Below are 24,639 nucleotides of genomic sequence, written 5' to 3'. Positions count from 1 at the left end.
ATATATTGGACTTGAATATATTTTAAATATATTTATAAAAGTGTATTGAACTGTTTCTATCAGTTCTTTGAAATCTAATTTTGGGACTTGAAAATACTATGTGATATCCCCAGGGTTATTTAATTGACATGATTGTATTGAATTAATGTATGCTCGACCGGAAGACTGTGGTATATACAACTTAATAGTGATTAATGTATATATATTATATACATAAATATAATAAATTAATTAACTACAAAACATTGGATTATATGGTCACCCTACACATAATAAGATAAAATATCACTCACTGTTTCTTATTTAATAATATTAAAAAAAAATTACAAAGTGCTCGGAAAATTACAGTTACCACCTAAGTGATACTAGTTGTGATATAATATTTAGGTTACATTCAGAATACTTAATCCTTTAAAAATCGAGAGCTAAAGGCCTCGTATGAACACCAAAAATATTTTTCTTCCAATTTTTTTATAATTTTGTTGAACAGGTACTGTCTATTTCTTCCATTTTTTTAGAATTTTGTGATCAACATGTCTGGTAGTTATTGTGTGTAATAATTGTATAAATATTATTTCACCTAAGAAGAAATATAATTTATTGTTAATAGTAGAAAACCATTATCATTTTCCATTATATTGTTTTTAGTAAGAAATCAACCAAGATAAATGTTTTTGTAATTATTAATGCAATCAGTAAATTTATTATGAATTTTGCTTCCGATAAGTTCTGTTACTGTACTTATATTTCTAAAGTTTCATTATTGACAATAAAACTTACAAGTACTAATAATTAATAAAAAAGTAGATTATTTCAAAAGACAAAGCCCAAGTGTAAGTACTTATATTTTTATATAATGTTGAATAATTGCTGAAATATTTACAATATTTTCTGCTTAATAGTTATCTATTGCCAGTTCTATGGTGAATTACGAAACTTGCCAAATGATACGAAAGGCGTAATGTATAATAAAAAGTTATAATTGAAAATAAATATATTTTATAAAATTATTTTGTCATATTATTTTCCGTTATTCATTGTTACCCTATTTTGATTTTTCCTTACGAATTAATAGTGTATAATACATAGACAACACTGGCCTGTTGCCCAATAAAAAAAGAAAAATGATTTTGTTTTTTTTATGGATGAATATAAAATGGTGTTACCGCCTGCTCTGACAAGCCATCAGCAGAGGAGTCTAAGATGAGTTTTCACGTCTGTCTGGAATTTATCACGCTGGTTTCCAGAGGGAACCATGGGAAACATGTGGAGGTTACTTATAATATGAAGGTCTGGCCGTCATTGGCTCTTGCTCTCTAATACAAGTATATACTACATAGTTATAAGACCTTCGTACATACACTACTCACGTGTGAAGCCGAGGTACGTCTCTAGTCGCAACAGAATATATACACACATATAGTGGAAGAAGAGAACTAGTTATAAGATCTATTTGTACTTCTTCAATACCATTTATTTCACTTGTCAATAAATAATTAAAAACGATAGAAAACATTATAGCAATGTCAAATTTCATACTGAAATTTTAATTTATTATTCAAGTAAACGATTATTTTTTATTTTTTTAAAAACCTAATCAAATGGTTCAAATGTTGTAATAAATTGATTACTTGATATTAAACAAATTTATTATTTATTTTACTTTTTAATATGTCAGTGCTCCGGCCTAACATTCTTTGGAAGGTATCGCAAAAATCATTTCAAGTGTGGTCACCTACTGTGGTGAGTATGTATTTTTGTACGGATAACGATGGTATGGTATAGCGCAGGCGCGCTAACGGTATACGCTGGCGGGGCACCAGTGGAGGATGATAAGATAAATCAGTTCAGATCAGTTAACCCATCGTGGCAAATTCAGGAGGAATAACATAATGGTTTCTAGGGGGAACCGAGTAGAGGTCAACCTGACATGGAGGATGATTAATCCACATTACTTGGATGAATATGAGGCCACTGATGCCAGTAAAGGATAAAGTTAAGTCCCATCAAGTGGTCATAATTTTGGCACGCATGGGGGTCGAATAACAATAATAAATTTAAAAAACTTTAGTGATCGCGATACACAGGTAAAAATAAATATAACAGGCTCTTGTAGCATATTCTACCAGTCAATCATGGGTGGTATAGAAATAAGTTGTTGATGGTTTTTTTGTCGGACTACTCAAATGCTGTTAGCCACAGCTGAAACTGTAAAGACTTAGTTTCACCGAACGATAAGGGAGAGTGCAGATAGAAATCCAAGGCCGCGGAAGGGCTTATGGTGCGGCTGAAGGCCAATTTGACTTTAGTTTGAGGGCACCGTTAGCAGTATGAACCTCGACTTAGGGCGTCATAATTTGGGTCCTTATTTCAATTGGACGGATGATCGATCAGAGGCAAGTATAATTAATCACATATTTTTTATACTAAAAATACAAATATGTATACATATAAAGGTATACCTACCATACGTAAATAGGTAGGTACATCAAAAAATAGGATATTAATGTAAACAAAACTCACAAAATTATGAGCTACCGAGCGGAACCACTAGTAAATTTTATTTTGACTGATCTTGACCCCATTCTCCTCTCTAGTATGGATTAAGATTGCAATCAAAATATTCGTCAAACGCAGACTCATTCCTTAACGGAGCCAATGCGAATTTCCTTGAAGCGCAATACTTGGACTGGTCAAAAAGTAAAGGAGCTATAGATTCGGTAAGCTCTCGTAGTTCACATGATTTAAGCTCTCGTACGTCAGATGATTGTTATGATTATTATATGATGACGAGTCACTAGTGGAAGATGATAGGATGGAGAAGAAATCATGTGGATTGGACAAGCCTGGCGTGGAAATGGGGTTACGTGGAGATCTAAGTACCTACATTGCTGAGCAAAGCATAGATACATGAGCGAAGAGACTGTATTATTACTGTCTTGTGTTGTGAGGATGGCCACTTGGGTTTTATAAAATAATAAAGGCGGACGACGACGATTGTATGTACTTTATTCCAGCACCGAAAACAGACAACAACAATCAGAAATAATCTAAGCACAGAGTACAAAATAATAACTTTTTCTAAATATTAAGTATTTGGATACTCTAACAATTACTATGCTAGTCAATATAGTGAAATAACATGGAAAGACGGTGGTTTTGAGATATTTGATATGAACAGAAAGATAAAGGAAGAATGACTGTTACAATACTTTTTTATATTAAATAATAGATATTAACAATACCGATAACTTAGGATTATTATAAAAACTTCAATTTCTTTTTCAGTCCTGGGATGAATTTTATGTAAGTCTCAGTGGACCGGCGTTGAAAATAGAGGAATTTGAAAATGAGTTTAGTCCAACGACTATACGTAAGTATGGAATTGAGTTTATATTGAGACAAGTGCGAGTAGACTAGTAGACTCACGATCAGAGGCTCTTATATGTGGTTATACGCAATATACTCAAAAAATACAGTCGATTTAGTACTTTAAATCATCTTTAACAATCAGCTGGAAAACAATATATACTGTAATAATACAGAACAGTATTGTCTATTCTTGTAGAGTCTAGAGAGAAAACAACATCAGCTGCAAAGGATAAAGAGGCCGAGCGAGAAAAGATCAAGTTACATTTGGCTGTCCAGAACCTAATAAGAAGTTATCAGGTTCTTTGTTTAATCATTACTCCTTGCTTTGTCCTGAACTCAAACGGTTCTAATATGCTTGATAAAATATATTGAATGTTTACTTAAAAATAAATATGTACGAAATATTTATAACACCCACATCTGTTTATAGTTGAGTATAATCAAATACGCCACTGCATCAGTCAGTAAAAATCTCGCTTATAATAGATTCTATACATAGAATCTAATACTATTAGTGTAAAGTGTATATAATACATTATAACATATTGATTACGGCTCATTAAATGTAGCTGGATATGCAAAGTATACCTTTATCCGTATACTGTAACGTTTTTAAACCTCCCGGCTGCTGGTAACTACTGCCATGACCTCGCCCAAACAATACTATTGTATATTCTATACTATTGCTTTCAAAATTAGTTTAATTTTATTACTATGAACATTTGCTAACATAATAGATAAAATAGGTTTCAATAGACCGTTGTTGATAGAATAAATGTATCCACCAATAGTGTCGTGGTCATCTACTTGCGAAGACTGATCCGCTTGGTTTGACCCTGGGTGCAAGATTCCTGTTGAAGAACGACTACCCTCACAACATGACCTTGAAAGGGGTGGAATGTCAGATCGTTGCGAGGGAATTGGGAACGGTATTATGTAAGTTAAAATACCTATACTTTTTCTTTCATTTTATGATCGTTCTAATTTTGACCTTTTCTAAATTTAAAACTTATCATATACCAGTACGTTGAAATGTAGATCTCGCCTGCATCAGCATCTAGTAGTATATACTCCATCTGCGCTGGTTGTTCCACTCCCCTGACCTAAACACATATGCAAATTAAAGAGAGAAATAAAAGCGTATAGAAATAGAAATAGAAATAGAAATAATCTTTATTCAAATAAACTCATTACAAGCACTTTTGACTAGTCATATTTTGATTCTACCACTCATTCGGAATGCAGATTCATCACAAGAAGAATGAGCAAGAAACTTGTGTGTTGCTCTTTTTAATAGACGTTTTTTTTATATAAATAATTACAGTGTAACAAGTAAGAGGCATGCGATAATCAACATAGAAATCGCTACGCACTCATTATTAGTGTAATCAGATAATATTGTCAGTGCTATGTATTTAAAATTTTTCTACAAAAACATTATTATCGTTAACGAATTCTTCAATTTTATAGTAAGCTTTTTTGCAAAGGAAGTGTTTTATTTGACATTTAAATCTTTTTTCTGGCAGATTTATAACAGACTCTAAGAGACTAAGGTCTTATATACACACCTTAACATTGGTAGCAATATCTGAACTGTGGTTATATCAAACAATAGAGTGAGGTGTTGCCTTTCTTGCCTTGATGTTGTTACTCACACGTTTCTGCACCTATATAGTGTATAGTTGACTGACCAGTGCAGTTGTGTTTATACTTTTTATTTCTTTATATTATTGGCACTTCGGGGTCTACCATTTAACGCAAATAAGATTTTATCTTCCTTATTTTGTTCCGCAAATCATCAGTAATGATAATTATATCAAGCACACACAGCAAGGGTGTTCAGCACTATTATGTCTTTAAAAATTAGGGCTTAGTGTAGGTGCTTTTAGGGTCAGCAATGCACATGTGACAGCATTGATTCCTGGATAATAGATAAATATATTACAGAACTTAATTATTTTTAGCGAGCATTTCATGCGCCATTCTATTACAGGTGAAAAACATATGGACATGGTATTTGAACTGCCGGATCGAACATTTCTTGGCGGAAATGAGACTGCCCTCACACTTAGGTGAGTGATTTTCAAATACTCTGCCTTTTTCCTTAATATATCCGCTAGTTGCCAACTTCAAAATTAAGTGGTCCTCGTATTTCTCCTTGATTTTAGGCATGTGTCAATGAGTTGCCAATGCTGAACGGACTTTTTATATAAGGAGAAACTTTAATCACTTGAAAATAAAATGGCATACTTGCGATAACAATCTTATATGCGCTTATAGATCAACAAAACTGAAGACAGTTTTGTTGATACATAAGCACTCTTCGTATTCAGTTTAGAAATTTGCGTTTTGTTTTTTTCTTAGAGAGATAATACACCGCCTTGAAAAAGTGTACTGCAGTTCAATAGGCGTGGAATATATGCACGTGTACAATATAGACAGCCTCCAATTCATTAGAGAGCGCATCGAGAAGCCTGGCGCGTTTGACAAGACAATTGAAGAAAAACGACTCATTATGCGTCGGCTAACCAAAGCTGTGTTGTAAGTTATAGAATAGAATATAATATAATCTACTCGTTTTATACAATAATGACATAAGAAATACAAGCAACAATATACATACATTTTAAAAACAGAGTCGATTTGGACCACAACTCAGCATAATGCTGGAAATATAGTTTCCGGCGCTGATTTTCAGTTGATAACTTAGGAGCAGTCAAAAATGCTCTCATACGATTTTTTCTTTACGTCTCCCCATGTCCGCGTCACATATGATCATGTTTGTATACTAACAAACTGAGTGTAAACAAATTAATAATAACCCCAGGACAATTCTCACAGAGCCGTGTCTAGTCCCCAGTTAAACAGAGGTTTTATAGGTACTAGACATTTCTATAAATATGTATTTAATTTCTAAAATGATATGAATATTTATGAATAATATATTTTTTTTTTTAATACATGCATAATATAAGTAGAAAGACCGATACAAACAATCATACTCATGAATGCAAATGTAAGAATCGAACCTGCGACCATCGGGAATATCGTAATTCATTAAAATATGTTATGGATATTTTTAACAAAACATTCATTTGTATTAAATTTATTTTACAGTTTAGAGAAATACTTCGCAACCAAATGGCCGGCCGAGAAAAGATTCGGTCTGGAAGGCGGCGAGAGTATGATAGTCATGTTGGAGGAAATCGTTGACAGTAGCTCCAGATTAGGTGTGGAGTCTATAGTCATGGCGATGCAGCACAGAGGTACTACATTGTCCAATAGTACTTTAAGAATGGTACAACACGCACCACCACAGTCGGTACAGACTAGTGCCTCTACAAGCGACTCGTTCTGTGAGATATATGGATTTGATTTAAACACTACACAATACAGCTATTAACGCACAAAAGTAGATTCGAGCTTTTCTTATCAAATCCCGAATTTTGTCCACATATTTCGCGAACTATCATGAAGCAATATGAACTAATGTGCACAGCATAATAATCACTAATATAATACATTGTTTTAGACAAGAAATACAATGCCATTCACACAACACATGATTATGGATTTAGTTCTATTTATTTCCAATTGTCACTTTAAATTTAAGGACTTTTGTACAAACTAAAAGTAGGTGCTAATCCCATTGTACCATAATCTGCATCACCTCATCAACGAGCAAATTGCCTTAATCACACTATCTGTTTATACTTAGAATGCAGTAATAGTAGAAAACATATTCACGCATTTGCTACAGGTCGTCTGAATATGTTAGTGAACGTGTGCCGGAAACAATTGACGGATATTTTTGCACAATTCAAACCAATGGAGCCCAAGGAACCGGTTAGATTTAGAATAATCTGTTTACATTGAAAGTTATCCAAAATTTTAAATTATAGACAATTATTATTGATTTTAGAATCTCGATGCCTGCGATAGGGTGTGGCGAATTTGCAATTCAAAAGCTAAGATAGAATTGTAATATTCAAATTAATTAGATTAATATATCATAAGATATTGTAACATAACCTGGAATCTATACCCTGTTATATTCCAGTAAGAATTTAAATTAGAGTGGCTTAAACAACGGTTCGAACCATTTCTTTTATCGTGTGGATTAATCTTCAAAAGACAGTTCCGCTGGATGGGAGACGAGGGAGTGGGTAGGATTATTACCCACTTAAAGACTACACGCTGTACCTACGAATGCCATTGGCAGAGTCTCGAGGTCGCGTTGAGGTTTGAACCATTAGAGATGAATGAAAGAGTAACAAACATCCATCCATACTCATGAACTTCCACATTTATAACATTAGTACGATACACTCAGGGTTCAGGCGACATCAAGTACCATCTGGGAACGTACATCCATCGGTTCATACGTCAGACCAACAAGTATATCAAGGTGTCTATGAGTGCCAACCCCTCCCATTTGGAGGTGGTGTCGCCTGTGGTCGTCGGTAAAGCCAGGGCAGAGCAGCACTGGAGAGGGGACAATAATGGCGATAAGGTTTGTGTGAGGTTTATTAGTTTCAGCATAGAAATAACGTCATCCGAGATTATAGTTAGAAGTCACGACTCTTACCAAATTGTTTATTAAACCACTGTTTAAGTAGGTAGTAGATCTTCTAGATGCGACTTTGTCTAACTTTTGCATTTCCTGCTACCTGACACAGCTATTTTTATACATCAATGGTATTTCATCTTATTTAATTTCTATATCACTTTTTGGTTATGATTGTAGTATTTATGATGTTTGGCATACCGATAGGAAACCAAATCATAATTTGGTTTCCTATCGGTAGGTATATCTATCACCTGAGTGTTAATAAACAAATTTATACATAAATATTGTTGATTGGGTCGAACCCACGTGGTTCACGACGCTCCTAAAAAGTATTTATCGGTTTCAAAAGAGAGAATACAATAGAAATATACGAATCACTTTTAAACTTACGTGTTTAATATACATAGTTTATATTGGTAACCGGGTCTTAACACGAATAATCACGTTATCAGGTGATGGCAATAATAATTCACGGGGACGCAGCATTCTCCGGACAGGGGGTGGTGTACGAGACGGCGCACCTGAGCAGCCTGCCCTCTTTCACTACACACGGCTCCATCCACATTGTGTGCAACAACCAAATTGGATACACCACGGATCCGAGGTTCGCCAGGAGCTCACCGTACTGTTCAGGTTTGGAGATTTATACGGGTCACACGTAATACGACAATAATAACTAGACATAATTTTAAAATTTGTAATGAACACGTCTTATGAGCGGGATCTCGGGGCACCTCTGAGTGTATAGTTTGTACGGATTAATTTCTTCCCGCCCCGCAGATACATTTTTCTATTTGAAACCTCCATTTGTGTCAGTCTTTTGTGTAATGGAGGCCATCATGGAACGTAGTGTCCAGCGATGAGTGGACTTGGTCCGACCATCTTATGGGGCTGCACCCTCTAGGACATTTCCTATCCACCCCGCCTGTCAACATCAATTGATCCAGGTTGTGACCTTCTTTACGGGCTATGTGACCAAAGAACTCTTAATATTCTATGGATAATATAATTAATCTATAGCCACGACGCATACATAAATTTAATATTTTCTTTCAGATGTGGCCAAGTGCGTGGATGCACCGGTACTGCATGTGAATGCTGACGACGCGGAGGCGGTGGCACACGTGGCTCGGATGGCCATCGAGTACCGCTGCAAGTTCAAGAAGGACGTGGTCATCGACCTGGTGTGCTACCGTCGCTTCGGTCACAGCGAGGAGGATGAGCCCATGTTCACACAACCGTTTATGTATAAGAAGATACGGACCATGGAGACTGGTCAGTTGATAAGCAGACCGTTTTACCAATCTTCACATCGATCTCTTGGGCGGAATCGAACCAATTAGCTTGAGGCGAGACTTCGCATCGCTCTGTGTATTCTATAGAATATACAACGGGCTGTGTTCTGAAGATTTGATCGACGTGATGACTACGGCTACCTTTTACCATCGCGCTGCTTGCCATCAACAGGGAATTCATCCGCACTCGCTAGAACCTAAGTTGTATCGGACAGTGCAGTTTCAGAGGAATGGTATGGCTGATGGTAAACTTTTACCGTAGCCTATGGTCGCCTGGTATATGGGCCGAAGGCGTGTTTGCTACCATAATTGTATAAAAATAAACAATATAATAATTACCTCACGGGTGTTATTCCAAATGGGATAGTTACAGGCGTGTCGTCATGGTATATACAGCCCACATTTCGCTACTTATATGTGACGTGACAAAGTTTTCAATAATGAGAAGAACATGATTTAATTCATTAAATCATAAGTGTCGACCACAATTGAACTTACGACTTTTAGGATCTAACCACTAGATCATGACGCTTTCTAGTTTTTTTTTTATTTGATGATAATGGAATAGTGCCGTTTGTGCTAACAGTTCAAGCTGGCAGGGCACCAGTGGAGGATGATAATATGAACATGAGGTCAGGTTAGTCAGCCCATCGTGACGAATTAATCAGGAAATTATCACGATGGTCTTCAGGGAGAATCACGTGGATATCAACCTGACATGCTTATACTGCTAGCAATGGGTTCAGTAGTTAATTTTATTATTAGAATTAGATTGAATTATACCAACCCCTTGCTCTGTCTTGACACCCTTAGTTGATAAAATCTATGGAGCAAAACTGAAAGCTGAAGGAATAGTAACAGACGCCGACATCAAACAATGGGAGAAAGAGTATATGGACACATTGAACAAACACTTTGAACTCGCCAAGAAGATAACAAAGCTCAGCATAATGGATTGGATTGACACGCCATGGACTGGATTCTTCGAAGCCACTGATCCTAACAAGGTACTACATGTTTAAAATTGATAAATATTTTCCACCAATTTAAAAAAGGAGTTAGGCGTATAAATTTGCCGGTAAGCATCTCGTCTTGGTTTGGTTAGGCTGTGTTCTTGGGTCAGGAGATATGGCAGTGAAATTAGAAGGTATTGAGGCAAAACAACTGTTAGTTCCAATGGTAGTTCTCAGGAATGGCAACGCATGAAATGTATGACGGAGGTTATAATTAGGAAAATTACCGCTTTCCATTAGTGTGTGCGGCAATCCAGTTTCAAACAAAATAATTTATCGGTAAGTAATAATTATCATCGTAACTGAAAATATTAAAATCTACAGACTATTTTATAGTTGGTATTGCGAAACGTTCAACAAATGCAACTATCAAATAATTTATAAAGAATCTTCCGATTCTTATATATACTTATTTGATTTCAGTTATTTTCCGATTTAACATGTTTATATTGATATGTCTAATTTTGGCATGATAATATATTTTTCCATCCGGCTCGAAGGACTATTTATTGGAATACTACTGCTAGGAGACAAGATAAACTTCAGAGGACTAAAAAAACTCGTATTATAATTGTTAACTGGCCACATTATTGCAACACAAATAGAGGAGACACGCCTATAATACTGTGACAAGTAATAGAAGAATAATATAATTAAATCTTTTGTTTATTTATGTTTACGCAGATCCAAGAAACGGGCATAAGTGATGCCACTATATCCACTATATCGCAGCACTTCTGCAGACCACCGGAGTCGTCATTTGAGATTCACAAGGGCATCATGAGAATACTCGCAAACAGAGAGAAAATGGTATAATATTTGCCTAAATTTATTATTATTATTCTAATAATTCTTTCGTGTCTATTGTTTCGACTTCCCCTAGAAGTTCTTCAGGGTGAGTACAGTGCATTGGTACGTACTTATACGTACGTCTATGATTCTAGATTAATGTACTCGTATAAAGCTGAAGAGTTGGTTTGTTTTGAAGCACTAACCTCTTGAACAAACAGTCGGGATATAAAAAAGTTTACATTTACCCAAACCACTTGGGCTATTAAATTTACACTGATATTCGCAACATGGGCGTAGTTTCAATAACGATCGGAATTTGATCACTAAGGTCGTAACGCTCCCAGTAGTGGTGATCGTTTTCCGCATTTAATATTTGTGGAACCGTCGCATATGTTAATGACAGTGGAATTAAACAAAATAATATTAATCCATTAAATAAGAAAACTAAATTCCGCAAAATTACACCTAATTCGGTAAAATATAGGCAATTAATGGTCACGCTACGACCCTTCTTTTAAATTAAATGGAGAGTAAAACTGAACTGCACTGGATAATATACTTCTTGTAATTTACCAGGTGAAAGAAGGTATTGCTGATTGGGCAATGGGAGAAGCGCTTGCATACGGTTCGTTGCTGCGTGACAAAATACATATTCGTTTAACTGGTGAAGACGTCGAGAGAGGCACCATGGCCCATAGGTACATGACAAAACTATACTTTATAGAAAATAAATGTAGTTTTTAAAATAAAAAGGTATACTGTAATATGGGTAATGAACATTCGTCCTCGCAAACTTTCGCAGTAATATTAGATATTAGTAAGATTATTATATTCCAACACTTCACAGGCACCATGTGTACCACCACCAGGGTGTTGATGGAGCCACCTACAGAGTACTGGACGTGCTGTACCCTGACCAAGCGCGGTATAGTCTACATAACAGTTCTCTATCTGAATTTGGTGAATATCATTCATTCATTGTACCTATATATTTTTTTTATATAACAAAATAGCAAGAATATTTACCGTCCACATAACGAAAAGTAGGTCTAAAGAATTAGAAAATAAAATGCTCATAATTGTACTGTGTTTTTTTGTTGTTACACGACCAGTTGGTAGTGCATTTAATATTTCGACTCTAATGAATTAATATTTCAACCTAAAAATGTAAAGTGAAACAACTACTGTGTGCTGTACAATTAATTAAAAGAGCAACACTCAAGTTTCTTAGTCGTTCTTCTTGTGATGAGTCTGCGTTCCTAATGAGTGGTAGAATCATTATATATTACATAGTATAAAATAAAGTCGTCTGTCCGTCCCTATGTATGCTTAAATCTTTAAAACTACGCAACGGATTTTGAAGCCATTTTTTTTAATACATAGAGTGACACTAGAGGAAGGTGCGATACCGGGGCGAGTAGCTAGTCAAAAATATATGACTATTCAACTTCTGCTTCCATGTAACTTTATTTGAATAACGGATTCTCTATTCTAAGGTCTTAAATTATCTCAATATCCAGGTATCTTGGGCTTCGAAGTGGGTTATTCGTATTCGAGTCCATATCTGCTGACGATATGGGAGGCACAGTATGGAGACTTTGCTGACACTGCGCAGCCCGTGTTCGACACGTTCATAGCTAACGGCGAGAGCAAGTGGGTGTGTCAGTCGGGCCTCGTAGTGCAGTTGCCTCACGGTATCGACGGAGCTGTTAGTATTTAATCATTTATACACAGTTCCACATAATAATAATATCTTAGGAATACGGGTCGATGGAGTGTCGGGCGTCAGGAGGAGCAAGATGGACCGACGACATCATGAAGGTGGCCGGGAGTGGAAAGATGCGGAAGGCGGAAGATCATTGGCAGGCATTGGGAAAGGCCTATATCCAACAGAGAATAGATTCAGGCTGAAATTATGATGATAATAGTAATATTCACACACCGCTACCTAGTCCCAAACTAAAAAGAGTATGTGCTATGGGTACTAGATAACTAATATAAATACTGAGATACATATATTTTTATAAATACATACATATTATACATCATAATAATAATCTTTATTTACTACTCACAAGGAAACTTACAATATTAAACAAAGTAACAAAAGTATACATAGAAAACACCCAGACCGATACAAACAATCATATTCATATATACAAATGTTTGTACCTGGATGGCACCTTGTACCTGGTGCGTGGAATCGAAGCAGCGACCGTCGAAAATAAGGCGCTGTGCTAAACCTTTTTTTTTCCGGACTACTCTAATGCTGTTGGCCGCAGCTGGCCTTTACAGCTTCACCGGACGATAGTGGGCGAGTGCAGATGGCACTCCAAACCTATGGAGCGGCTGAAGACCAACTCCCTCCTGACGGATACGACATTAGTCTGAGGGCCTAGCGGTGGCCGAGGTTTCAAACCTCGGCTCAGGCTGTCGTAACATCGGTCCTCGTTTGAATTGGACGGAGGATCGATCGGAGTGGGCTGTACCACAGATAACATAATATTACATACTACTGGTCACACATTCAAACACCACATTATCCTTTTAGAAGCCTAACAAATGCTACACAGCAGGGAGAAAATTGCCATTATGGATAATAGTAACAAAAAAAAGTTGCTATTGCAGAAAATGTATTCCACAATTCTTGTAATTTATTGGAATTAAGTTGCTATCATTCTAAAGTAGTCTTTGGTCGGTCCAGGGTCCAGAACATTCGTCGGGGCGCGTGGAACGCTTCTTGCAGCAGGCGGACGACGATGAAGATAACATACCAGACCTTGACGACAAAGACATGGTCTGTAAGTATCGATTTCAGTGTTGATCAATTGATGCGAAGATTAAATTAAGGCCAATAAACTAGGAGCGACATCTAGTATTAGAAATTAAAGAGATAGAGACGACGACGAGCGTGGAGAACAATGAAATATGAAGAAAATACAGTGAGTAAAAAGAAAGTAGGTGTATAATTTGTGCTATTAGAGATAAAGAAAGTATTAAGAGCGGGAGATTAATGTAGGAGGAAAGGGATGGTTGGGAGAAATAAGGGGAAAGGAATAAACCATCTACCTACAAATAAGCCAATGAAATGAGAACTTTGTTGGGAATGACAAAAAACCGTAAGTATCAACCTACATATTGTCCGTAGTGAAACAACTCCGCTCTGCGAATTGGATCGTGTGCAATCTGACGACACCGGCAAATTACTTCCACATGATACGGCGGCAGATCGCACTGCCCTTCCGCAAGCCAGTGATACTGATGACACCGAAAATAGGCCTCAAGCACCCCTTTTACAGATCGAAATTTGAAGATTTCCGGCTGGGAACATCCTTCCAAAGGTATGGAATCGTTATTTCAAATTATTTACTAATTAAATGGTATTCAGGGACATTATCGACTGTCGATAAGTCTTGATATGTGACTTTGAAAATATTAGTAACCTAAGATCCTTTCTATAAAATTAGCAATCTGCGAAAGTCACGTCAAAATCGGCCAAGCTGTTTCAGAGGTTAGCAAACGTAAGCAGACAGACAAAAATTGTAAATAATTTGAGACCGAATACTTTTATATGCATTTATTGAGAAAGCTGATAATTTGAAATTCCAAACAGACACTACAAATTTATTTATTTCTATCGACTGTATTCCTAGCAACTCTCGGCGTGATATACAACTCATGTACTCCCTAATTGTATAGGTGTAGGACTTTTTAATGGGTCACGTATTTTTTAGCAGTTCCATATTTGATAAGTAAATTATTGCTTCGTAATATTAGTTTCTGTAGTGTATGTGTCTTAACTATCTTTCGCGCCGGGCGCACATAGACCGCGAAGCGAAGAGGGTATGTAGTTTCGTCTATTCCCTAAACTTTGTGTTTGAAATTATACAATTTTTACTGTTAACAAATTCATCAACATTATTAAAATATTATAACAAAGGAAAGAAACTCAACCTACCCTTAAAAAGTTTTTAATTGTCTTTAAACTATTGGGCAAAGCCTTAGTGCTTGGAAACTCTCAACGTGCTTCACAATATTAAGTTATAACGCTAGGGTAGTCCATTAGATATTCCCCGTGTAGACGCCGCGGAGTCAAGACATGAAGCTTTGTCTAATTTGCCGATATTATAGAGATAGCAACAAATATTGTAGAGATATAAGACTTAAAAAACTAAGTGAACACTAGTTTCGATTATTATTTCGTTTTTAAAACAGGGCAATAAGAGAATCAGGACCGGCAACGAAGAAGCCGGAATCCGTTAAAAAACTTATATTCTGCTCCGGAAAAGTGGCTATTACAATCAGCGAATTACTCAAAGAGAAGAAACTAGAAGACAATATAGCTATGTGCCGCATCGAACAGTTGTACCCGTTTCCATACGATATCGTGTTGAAAGAGTTCTGCAGATACGAGAATGCCAAGGTTTTCTTTTGTCAGGAGGAACACAAGAATCAAGGGCCGTGGCCATTCGTCAAAGTTCGATTGGAGAATCTGTTTGGGAAGAAAATTGGGTGCGTAATCAAGTCCCCCTGATTTGGCGACTTAGGTGGTGTAGCGGATACGCACACCGCATTACTTCCGATGGTCGCGGATTCCATTCCTCGCATGATATAAAATATTGTTGGGTGTATGGTACATAGTTACAAAACTATGTATATTATATATGTGTTTACAAAATAATGTATCTAAATATTTCTATCAGTTGTCTAGTACTCATAACACAAGCTCTGCTTACTTGGGGCTAAAGGGTGCTGTGTGAGTTATCTAGGGTTTATATTGTATTATTATTATAATTGCATGCCCTTGTTGCCACTCATGCCTTGACTGAGGGCTAAGATATAAAACTTCTTATAAAGTAATCTGAAATATATACTGTACACATCTGCCTCACCAGCAGAATCAGCAGAACTTGACAAAACCTACATCTTGATTGTAAAAAAATAACTATTTTCTATATTATTTATCAGTTGCATATCCAGACCATCAAGCTCGGCGTCAGCGACTGGCATAAAGTGGGTTCATGCAAAGGAGCTGAAGGAGTTAAAAGAGAAAATTGTTACGTTATAAATTGTGGTTTGTTTTATAGAGAAATTGCGTCTAAACATATGTTAATAAATTATGCAATGCACTTGCACATATTTATATTTATACATAATTATTTATTAAAATTCTGGTTTACACTAATTGGTTCAAACATTTTATTTAAATATAAAAACCTCTGTATGGCGTTTATGTTTCGAACTATTCTAATGTTACTGGCCCATTGAAGTTTAACGACACTAAAAATGGGGACATGTGCACAGGCCATTTTAAATCCAAGGAAGAATTTGTAGAGCCTCTGAAGGTCAACTTCTACCTGAAGGATACGACTTTAGTCTGTGGGCACCGCCAGAGATTAGAACCAGGTCTTTGTAATTTCGGTCCCTGATTTACAGGGACAGCGAATCCCATTGCGATGTATCCCTGCTTTAAAGGGACTGGGAGTCCCATTGCGTTAGACATATATGGCCATTGTATAAACTATTTTTACTATACTAAATATTTTCTCTTACCCTACTCCGGAAGGAAGCTGGCTGATATTAGAATTATACTCGGGCAGTGCTGTAGAAACATTATGTAGTTGATGTTACTCAGAAATTACCTACAGTATTGAACAGCTGGCTTATTAAAACACTTACTACTTGCTAAATAGTGTAGGAACCAAACCAAAAAAAAAATAGTGTAGGTATGTCAATCTTTGTTTAAAACATTATGGGTGTAGCATCATTGCCTCAAACATTTCCAAAGGAAAACAATTCATCATTATTGATGTCATTCAACTGTCACTATAGTAAAATCAACAGTCAGTCATGTACCCATCAAATTCAAATAAATGTCAATCAGTTTAGTTTTTTGAAATTGTATTTATTTTCTTTGACTTTTGAAAAGTTCATGCGTTGTTTCAAACTATACATTTTATTAGTTTAAAACAAAAAGTAATGTTTCTTTCAATATATACAGGTATCAGATATTTCTTAAATAATTGATTAATTGTTTTTATTTTTTTTTTCCACGTATGTGAAATTTCACATCTATTTATCAGGTAATTATTAACTATAATAAAATGTCCTCTTATTTTGACTATTTTTGTGAAAATGTAAACAGTAATAAAGCAGCATGCAGCGACAAGATTCTTGGGATATGCTATTCTATGTGTCCACAGACTGAAGTTACTTTGTAAGTGAAACTTTATTTATAAATTTTTTATTTTCATTTTCATGTTCCATTTATTGTGTGATTAAATTCTTGTTATATTCTCTAAAGTTCATATATTTATTAGAAATTATATAAAATTTTATTACAGAAGAGAAAAAGAGGGTCTAGTACATGTATTAGAAGTGTTTGGACCTGAAAGAAAACTGGTAAAATGCTACAGCAGATCAGCAGCGGATTCCAATATGGCAATACCGAGCATCCTTCGACCATATAATGTCCTGAGGAACACTGTTGATTATTTAGTACTTGAGTGAGTGCTTCTGAAACATTATTAGCTGTAATTTTGTTATGTTACTGTCAAAAACAATGTTGTCTGTTCATCCCTATGTATAGTTAAAACTTTAAAATTACGCAGCGGATTTCGAAGCATTTTTTTTAATAGATATATTGATTCAAGAGAAACATATATATATAGTACATGTACACCCATGCAATGCTGGGGCGAGTAGCGAGTATAATATAAACTATTACAAGTTTAATGTTTGAGACAAATATTGTGAGCAATTTACTCTATCATATTAACTTTCAGGCAGTAAATTTATCAAATTTATTTACAGACGAGACAGAGATGTTCTATAGTTCATCTATAACATTATCTCATGTAATCTGTCACTCATCATATACAGTTCCATTCTCAATGTAATTTTCTTCTATAAATTTACAGAATCGTTCTTTTAGTATACTTATTATTTGTTGAGACTCTATTATGATATTCCTACATCAATTTCTACCAACCCCACAACATTAATGAAGCTTGTAGCACTTGCATTAAGAACTATATATATATATATATATATATATCATGCTTGAGATAAGTAGACAGTGTCTTGAAAATTTATTGTACTTGCATGAAGACTACATATAAGCTATAATTCATGTTCTATTCAGTGTTACCAGGAGAGCTGATGTCCCAACGTCAACCATTTATGACTTTGTCAATGATCGACTTAGAGCCGTCCGTCAGGATATGACCATTCAGAGGCTGCCACCGGAACAATGTGTTCAGTTACTTGAACCTATGATTAGGTTTTATGTCTACTTTGGATACAAGTGAGTTTTAATAATATATATATTATATTACTTGTTGGGTTTTGCTTTACAAAATGTAAAATACTATTGTTTACATATTTCACATATCATTATCAAACACTACATTATTTGTACCTATAGATATCGTTAATTGTCTAATGTGGTTGTGTAATTATATTTTTTCTTTGATTTAAATGATCAAGTAATAAATTCATTATGTTATAAGTTATATTACTAGCTATTTTAGTTATGTGTCTTCACACATGTATGCTTCTGTATATTTTGTAATTTGATTATATTTTATTATTCAGTCATAAAACCTGAGCCTCACTATACATTTTTAATAAATTTTGAAATAAATATTTAATAATATTTTATCTTAAATACTCATAAATGTATCCTTTGTAAATTAATTATTTAATATATTTAATTAATAAACATTCAATGTTTCACAGATTGTGCGAGCAGCCACTGAGTGACTACGATCCTGTACTCAACCAAAAGTACTTATTGGAATGCATGAAATGGTTTTTAAGTTGCTATGAAAATATACAACAGGCTGAGGACAACACTAACATTAATGACATTAGCACATCCTTATCAAGTTTAGAAATAAATAATAGATATTTAAAGAAGTTGACCTGTGACAGGGAGTTGATGGAGAGTCTATATATATTGTGCAATTTGGACGATCTGCACCCGTTGTATCGCTATTTCAAGTTACCCAAGGATATAAAGAGGTTTTCATTCTTATAAATAGTTATAATTTTCTATATTATTTAATAATAATATTCAATTTCATATATTACATTAGGGAGGGACCTAATGGAATATATGAAATTGGAGGGAAGGGGGTTGTTAACAATTTGAACTAAGAACAAGAACCTTATTGCCAGCAATGTACCTTACCAGGTTGACCTCCATGTGGTTCCCCTGAACACCATTGTGTTAAATTCATGGTGAATTTACCATAATGGGTTGACTGACCTAACCTGATACTCATCTCAACATCCTCCACTGGTGCCCTGCCAGCGTAAACCCTTAGCGTGGGCAGGTGCACTATTCCATTATCATCTAATAAAAAATATATAAAACTCTTGTCATCGAAATGGCTTAACCAATTTGATGAATTTTTTTATGTGAGCTTTATGGTATACATATATATGTATGTAGTGTTGCTTTTATTACATTATTTGACTTTAAGTATTAAGTTTTCTTAATATGCTAGTCTTTATTTTCAGCAACCGAGCAGTGAAGTTAGCATATAAAATAGCAATAGCAAATTTAAAGGGGAACTATGCACAAGTATGCAATATGCTGAGTCAATTGTGTCCTCTAACATACTGTGCTATCTCTGTGTATTTGCCTACAATACAGAGGTAAGTTTCCTAATAAGATAGTAAGTCCTTGCTAGAATTATTGTGTCATATAGGATAGAACCTAGAAATTTATTTTACTACATTATTCCTAATATTTACTTACAAATATCTAACAGTATGTTTGTTTATTGCCATTTATTTTATTAATAAAATTTGGATTGTTGCACACTAGGGGTGAATGTATATTGGCGTCTGAATCGCATACGCTGAGTGAATAATAATAAAATGAGCGTAAAATCATGTTAGTTGACACATCGAATTCATCGTGGCGTATTTATTATTTCATCATCTTTTAGTTGCATGTTAAACTACTAAATAGGGTATCTATTCATTTTAGATCTAGGCCAGGGGAAAGGGGATTGTTAGTAATGGGATGACCAATGACCATATTGCTAGCAATGTACATTTCTAAGACACTACGTGGATTAGGTGCCCTTAGAAATCATAGTGATAAATTCTTGGCGAATTTGCCACGATGGGCTAAATACCTAATTTCATCCTCCACTGGTCCAATCACATCTCCACCAAATTAACAGGCGCGCTCTGCAAGTGCTGAGCCATGGATACAACAGCAAGCAGTTGACAGTGCCCACTGCTGTAGTCCGACAGTGGTTGAGGTTCCCCAGTGACGCAAACGTGATCGATATATGCAAGTACTACGGATTACACGCTGAGGGACCTACTGTACGGTTCTGCAAGGCAGACTTCAAAACGGATGTGACTACTGTGAGATTTTTACTATTTTTTGTAATAGATGTATATTTTAAATGAAGAGTAGTAGAAAAATAATCAATAAAATTTAAACACTATTTTCTATTAATTATTTTAACAATGTATGTGTTACTTGTCTGTACTGACTAATAAGTGGAGGAGATTTTTAAAGACCTTTTGTTTTTTTTATTTTTATCTTTGTTTCTGATGGATATATTCAATATAAAAAACTTAATTACTAAAATTTCAATACATTCCATTTTAAACATTCACCTATAAAGTTAATTTATCAACGAGACCGAGAACCGTACGCTGTATTACAAGTGGAGCGCGCCCCGCGTACAGCTACTATTTAATAGTTTAAATCAGTATTTAAACTATTAATAATGTTATATTAATCCATTTCCAACATAGGATAACTCTGAAAAAGGTCTATACAAGGGTATATTTGTCTATAAAAGGGTACCTTAGGCATGATTTTTCCGTTTTAGATAGTAGGTAGTGTTTACCTACCTTGCAAACTAAATAATAGCAGTTTCATGCAAAATGCTAGTTCATATTCATACATCTTCAAAAACCACGCTCTTGTTGGTGCAGCTCTTGCCACTTCATCATCCTCATTAAATGTTGATACCACACGATCCCATTTTGTCATTTTCTTAGAATGTATTACGACATCAAAATCGTATATAACATATGCACTATCATTAGGTTGGACTCCATTTTCCGCAATTGGCCTCTCATTCGGGCCGTTGTGCGTGTAGATGCACTATCATTAACGAAATAATGTCTTTTCAGCATCAACCAAGAAAATTATTTTTACACGAGAAATCATTGAAATTAGATGTTGAAAATATTTTTACCTACAACACCGAAAAGTAGCAAGTTTCTACAAAATAAGTACGGTTGTTAACACTGGACTGCTGTGATATTAGTGTTTAATAAAAATAAAACTACATTAAATATTATAAAGGACTCCTTTATTTGTTTTATTTACATAAGAAATTCTCCTAATTCTGCAATAACTAATTACAATAGACAACAAAAACTAACTAATATCAAACGGTTGCATGGCTCCCATCTTAAACATTTCTCAATAGCATTACATATGTGTGCGGTTGGTATATTAAATATATATTTACTGTTGTGACCACGTAAATTAAATAGTATTTATGCAAGTTTTGGAATGTCTGCGTTATCTGATACTCTTCAATATTATAGAATAATTATTTATTTTAAGGTTTCTTAAGGGACATCAACGCGCACGTGGTGTAACAGGCGATCATAGGCTACAGTAACTATTTACCTTCAGATGGGCTGTATGCTTGATTGACATCATTATTAAAGTATTTTCGTAGCAAACTAAAACCTTAATCACAACTAGTTACACAAACATACCATCTTATTTTTCTGTGAAAATAATTTTTATCATTATTACCAACCAAAATATTAAGATTAATGTTCTAGTTTACTAAACAGCACTTAATATACAGAATTATAGATAACGCAACCATTGCAAAACTTCAAGTTAATTGGTAACATATCGCACGTATTTCTTTCGGAAATAAACGACTTTAATATTTTAACCTCTAAAGTTTACTTCCCAAAAATTATATTTTCTGTTAATGCAGTTTGAAACGTTCGAATTATGATTTTTACATTATACATAACTATGTCGAGTCAATTTTGATTTAAAATTAATGCCTATTCAACCTATATCCCTGTTTGGGTTCATATAACAATATATGGCTAAAAGTATATTAGACTTTATTATAATATTCAAATAAGGTTTATAAATTCATATTTTGGTAAAAAAAAGCGCGTAAAGGCATGCAACACCTGATATATTGATCGTGTCCGAAAACTATGGAGTTAATATATAACTTCACTGCTATATCCCATGTTGCTTAAAGGAATACTGAAAAACGACATCAGTTAAGAGGTACTTGTATAGGCTAGCTATAGCTTTATAAGTCCTGTTGCATTAGAATAAGGTCTAAATACGTACAGCTACCGTTTTACATAAAATGGGGCGAGATCCCACGGCCGTTATGCATAGTGGAGCATGAAATCTGCAGCGAAGCGAATGATTCGAGATCAATACAATTAATATTTTCCAATTGGCTGTAATATCTTTATATAGAAAAATTACATGTCACGTTGTTTGTCTGTGATGGACTCCTAAACTACTGAACCGATTGCAAATTTGATTTGCACATTGTGTGCAATTTGTTCCAACTTGAAAGATGAAAAGAACGACTGTAAATTGAGATGCAAGTTACATCTTAATTTATAGTCGCAATATTATTTTATTGCAAATTATTTTTATATGCAAAGAAACTGTTAGTCACAGCAACACGTGGTCGGGTCTGCTGGTAAGATATATGTATAGAAACAATAATAATAAGATGTCTGACTTCGGAGATTGTATAATCAGGTTTAGCCACTTTTTCTTGGTATATTTGAATCCACTGTCATCTCTACGATTAACTTGAAGTGTCATCAGTGTTATCATTATTGTTGAATTAGTAAAAGTCAGGAATATAAATTGACACAAATTTTTACTATCGGCCAGATTGGAAATCACGACCTTTGTAGTCTACACTTGAAGGTACTAAACCACTAGGCCAGGACGCTTTTAGTATTGTGTAGTAAACAAATACCATATTTTGAATAAATGACACTAAAACTTGTGGTAGACACAAGTGAATCAGCTTTGATGTGTTATTTAAATTTAAACTGTATATATTACTATTTAGATTAAAATTCGTCTGCGTAGATATCTCAGTCGCACCTATTTCAACCATCAAGAATCATGCCTTAGAAATTGTTTTTGGTTGAAGGGTGATATAAGCAGTGAAATTACATGATATAGAGACATTAGTCCACCGGAATGGTAACGCGTGAGTGATATCACTGGCTTCATGATAACGTGATGTCCGTGATACAGTTTATGTATATAGGCGACGGTTACCACATACCATCAGGTGGGACGTCAGCTTTTCCAATCACAAAAAAACGAAGTTACATAATTGCAAGCGCTATGATATACAATGTACTAACACTTGTTCAATAAACTCATTCAAATTTCTATAATTATTCAAATACCTGTTAATTGTTTGAAGAGAATTCATTAACTTAAAGAGTATACATTCATTTTTGATTGTGCGGTCATTGAAAATAATCTCAAGGTAAAATGAGTTACAAATTCCCAATAAACATAATTAGACGTTTGACGTCGAAATGAATTCCTTCTAAAATGTATAAACTAAATTATAAGGTAACCATGTGGAAAGTTATGTGTAGCCTAGAGTTGCCAACCATCCTAATTTCCTAGGACAAGTCCCAGTTTTATATAGTGTCCTGGGACGTCCTTAAAAAAATTTAAGTAACGTGTTGAGTGTAAAATTCCATTTTATACTGTAAAATTGAAAAATAAATATAATTTATTCAAGCATTTTTATAAAAAATATGATTAGTTTAATTAATTAAATTTCATTTTACCTATTTTCACTACCTATTAATTTAACTATTGCAACTCTATTACTGCGTCTTTAAAGAGAATTGTGCTGGTCATTCCAATCCAGTTATTTTTTAATTTGTGGTTGGCAACCCTAGCGTCGCCGCATACACTGGAAATAACATAATTGTATATGTATATTAATATTACAACAACAGTTTATATATATTTAACACATTTGTTGGTGGGTGATATTCATATAAAATCTTAATTGTGTTTATATATATATACAACATTTGTTTAAAATAGCAACAGGCAAGTTTCGAACAAGTTGTAGAATAAAAAAAGTTTATTTCAATAAAGATTACTAATTTTTTTTTCATGCTATGGAATGGGATGAATTTTTAACTTAAATCATGAAGTACAAGAAGTCAATGCCATTTCTAAATGTATTCGTTCGAAATTTGCTCGGATTCATCTGTATATACATTACTCAGAAGTATGAATGTAACAAATATATAGGGTTTATCTCAAACTATTGGACTGCTATGTCATCTCTTTCTTTTTTTATACCAATTTTAACCTAAAGACCAATTTTAGTTGAACCTAAAGACTTATAATTATTTCGCAGAGCCTCGAATGCTTTTGTATTTTACTATCTAGTACATAGCGCTCACAAATATAATAAGCGTTTAACATTATTACATGTAACAAAACTGAAAAGTGTCTGCGTACTCCACAACACTGAATTACTTACATCTT

At 34.6% G+C, this 24,639-nt stretch overlaps 2 protein-coding genes across 2 annotated transcripts; both read left to right on the top strand.

Annotated features, from left to right (window-relative positions):
* Nucleotides 1–1,547: 1,547 nt before the first annotated feature.
* Nucleotides 1,548–16,161, top strand: LOC131854628 (2-oxoglutarate dehydrogenase complex component E1-like). Its single transcript, XM_059205755.1, has 21 exons — nt 1,548–1,743; nt 2,598–2,720; nt 3,289–3,373; nt 3,569–3,669; nt 4,164–4,308; nt 5,366–5,444; nt 5,737–5,913; nt 6,490–6,638; nt 7,133–7,218; nt 7,706–7,885; nt 8,395–8,575; nt 8,999–9,217; nt 10,051–10,244; nt 10,935–11,060; nt 11,619–11,740; nt 11,890–12,002; nt 12,563–12,750; nt 13,747–13,843; nt 14,191–14,383; nt 15,258–15,554; nt 16,011–16,161. The coding sequence occupies exons 1-21, from the start codon at nt 1,672–1,674 to the stop codon at nt 16,108–16,110; spliced, it is 3,027 nt and encodes a 1,008-aa protein (XP_059061738.1). The 5' UTR covers nt 1,548–1,671; the 3' UTR covers nt 16,111–16,161.
* Nucleotides 16,162–16,916: 755 nt separating this feature from the next.
* Nucleotides 16,917–21,401, top strand: LOC131854631 (SAC3 domain-containing protein 1). The gene is made up of 7 exons (XM_059205758.1): nt 16,917–17,259; nt 17,387–17,548; nt 18,187–18,348; nt 18,783–19,067; nt 19,569–19,706; nt 20,243–20,432; nt 21,216–21,401. The coding sequence occupies exons 1-7, from the start codon at nt 17,147–17,149 to the stop codon at nt 21,297–21,299; spliced, it is 1,134 nt and encodes a 377-aa protein (XP_059061741.1). The 5' UTR covers nt 16,917–17,146; the 3' UTR covers nt 21,300–21,401.
* The last annotated feature ends 3,238 nt before the right edge of the window (nt 21,402–24,639 follow it).

This window comes from Achroia grisella, unplaced genomic scaffold, assembly GCF_030625045.1.
Source record: "Achroia grisella isolate CSIRO2021 unplaced genomic scaffold, CSIRO_AGI_Agris_v1 utg1241, whole genome shotgun sequence".
Lineage (NCBI taxonomy): Eukaryota > Metazoa > Arthropoda > Insecta > Lepidoptera > Pyralidae > Achroia > Achroia grisella.
Note: the sequence above shows the minus strand (reverse complement) of the source record. Positions and strands in the feature narration are given on the sequence as shown.

Excerpts from the sequence above, each read along its gene's own strand:
- LOC131854628 (XM_059205755.1), top strand. The coding sequence starts at position 1,672 with ATGTCAGTGCTCCGGCCTAACATTCTTTGGAAGGTATCGCAAAAATCA. Across the intron at positions 9,218-10,050 it reads GATACGGACCATGGAGACTG|TTGATAAAATCTATGGAGCA; the intron begins GTCAGTTGATAA and ends TGACACCCTTAG. Across the intron at positions 15,555-16,010 it reads CTGTTTGGGAAGAAAATTGG|TTGCATATCCAGACCATCAA; the intron begins GTGCGTAATCAA and ends ATTATTTATCAG.
- LOC131854631 (XM_059205758.1), top strand. The coding sequence starts at position 17,147 with ATGTCCTCTTATTTTGACTATTTTTGTGAAAATGTAAACAGTAATAAA. Across the intron at positions 18,349-18,782 it reads TATGTCTACTTTGGATACAA|ATTGTGCGAGCAGCCACTGA; the intron begins GTGAGTTTTAAT and ends AATGTTTCACAG. Across the intron at positions 20,433-21,215 it reads TCAAAACGGATGTGACTACT|CATCAACCAAGAAAATTATT; the intron begins GTGAGATTTTTA and ends ATGTCTTTTCAG.